The sequence below is a fragment of the Cicer arietinum genome, chromosome 7 (assembly GCF_000331145.2).
Source record: "Cicer arietinum cultivar CDC Frontier isolate Library 1 chromosome 7, Cicar.CDCFrontier_v2.0, whole genome shotgun sequence".
Lineage (NCBI taxonomy): Eukaryota > Viridiplantae > Streptophyta > Magnoliopsida > Fabales > Fabaceae > Cicer > Cicer arietinum.
In genome coordinates, this window is record NC_021166.2 from 20,535,253 (window position 1) to 20,537,545 (window position 2,293).

Here is a 2,293-nt window from a genome sequence, read left to right on the forward strand (position 1 = left end):
TTCAAAAGAGGTTATTATGCTCAAAAACCAATAGGAGATTCAAACCAAGAAGAGTCATTAGCACTATACAAACCATCTTATTCTAATGTTATATTTCAAGTGATTTGTTAGCTGTTAGGTTAAACTTGTGTCTGCTTCTCTATTTTTAAGGTATCTCTATGGTGGAGATTTTACTGGACGAAAATGTGACCTCCCTGCTAAATGTTCACAAACTCTAATGAGACCTTGCTTAATTAATTAATGTATGCAAAACAATAAGGAAATGAACTCAATTTTTGACCACACAAGTGAGTAAGACTAATACTAAGTGTGAGTAATTCTTACCTAAACATAAACCAATCAAAACACAAACTCCTTTCCTTTGTTGATAAGTGTTGTATTAGGTTTTTTTAAGCAGATCAAGAGAAACTATATATGAAAAAAAAAAGTATAAGAACTTTAATAAATTTTTCTTATCAACCATGGTCTGTATCATTTTGTTTTGAATAAGTTAAGTATTTCGTGCTATTGCAGAGACTAATGGCTCGAAATACTGAAATCCATTTGAGGAGTTGTTAGAAAATAAATCCCGACCAAATGTTTAAAAGACACAAGTATTTAGCACTTGTGCCACACCATAATTTGGTTGGTATTCAGTACTATGATCATTATCATAAATGCAAAATAATTACTCCTCTTGCCATATTTATAAAGTAAAGTGTGCGTATATAGAGTATATTAATTAATTAATTAAAGGATATATATATATATAATTAGAATAAAAGAATTAATGTAACATTATGTAAGAGTTATTTTTGTTTAGAAATAGTGAAATAGTAGTATAGTTAGCATGAAAAGAAGGCAAGAAAATGATTAGAAATTCAGAAAAGATTAGGTGAGTTGAATTGAACGATTGAAACCTTTTCGAGCTCTTTCCTAACTCTCATCCTCTTCTCCTCCTCAGTAACTTCCCCTCCATCCTCAAAACTACCTTGCAACTCCTCAGCTTTCTTCTCAAGCTCCCTCCTCTCCTCAAACTCTTTCACCCTCCTCCTTATTTTCTTCTCAAACTCAAACTCATCCCCATCCCCAATCCCTCCCTCCTCATCGCTCGACTCCGCGTCAAAGTCCACCCCGTTCTGCTCCGAATTCGACTTCCCACGCGCCACAACCACGCGCCCACGCACCTCACCCTCGGATGCGTAACTACAACCGCACGACGAGGAAGCGGAAGAAGAAGAAGAAGAAATGTCTCTCTTGAGAATCGCGTCCACTAGTACAACGGGACGGGGTTTTCTGTCGAGAGTTAAGCTTCGCGGTGAAGAAATGTCGAGTAATAACGCAAGGTTCCCAAGACTCACGGCCATGGTAGAAAAGAAAGAAGGAGGTTCAAGTTCAATGAATATTGAAAAGGAAGATATTTATGTTGTGGTGAGAGGATGAAGATGGGTGTGGAAACTTGTCGTTTTTTACGGACGGACAAGATTGGAACGTGGAGCTGTGTAGGCCACTGCCGTGTGTCGCCTTCTCTCACGAAAACGATGTCGTTTTTACGTTTACTCATCATTCACTCATTAGTCAAATGCATGGACCCTCTTTCTAACGTACACGAGTGAATTAAGTATTAGATGCTTGCATAACTATTTTTCATCAGAGATCAACCAAATATTATCGTATACTGCCCACATTCAATCTTTTCCTATCTTCCCTCTCAATCCTTCTTCACATTCTACCACCGTCAACTATATTTTTTTTAGCCAAAAATAGATCTGTAATACTCTTTTTATTAAACTCAATTATTTCACCATTTTCATAATAATTAGTTCAATTAAAAAATTTTATTTATTTAAAATTTTATCAAACGCTACAATAGTATATTTCTCATATTAATTTTTTAAAAAATACTCATCAAAATTTATAAATGGTATATATTTCTCAATTTTCTCTATAATCATCTATATAGCCTTAAAAGCAAGATAATAAATGTATTTATATGATCAATATATTTAACTTCATTCACATGCAAAGTATCTTAGACAATTAACTTTCTGCGATTTTTTAATTATATCTTAACATTTTATGTCAGTAATTCGAGAAAATTTTCAAACTTAAAGGAATGCATGCGCAATTTAATAATTTTTAAAGACTAATGATGCAAACAAATGTAATTTAAAGTGTCAGATCAAAAAATTAAAAAGAACATAAGCGAAAATTGAGTTAAACATAAAAAAGATTAAATGTGTATTTTTGTCGTGTTGAGGAGTCCCGGGGAGTGCGACATCTGGAGTAGGTTAAACATCTAGGATTCTTAAGA

General features: G+C 33.8%; 1 protein-coding gene across 1 annotated transcript in view; it reads right to left on the reverse strand.

Moving 5' to 3' along the window:
• LOC101490539 (uncharacterized) overlaps positions 1-1,517 on the reverse strand; it is a 5,273-nt gene extending 3,756 nt beyond the window's left edge. The window contains exon 1 of the mRNA XM_004509616.4: positions 900-1,517. Coding sequence (XP_004509673.1) covers positions 900-1,346 — 447 coding nt within the window. The 5' untranslated portion in view covers positions 1,347-1,517. The remainder of the gene's footprint in view (positions 1-899) is intronic.
• Between the last annotated feature and the right edge of the window lie 776 nt (positions 1,518-2,293).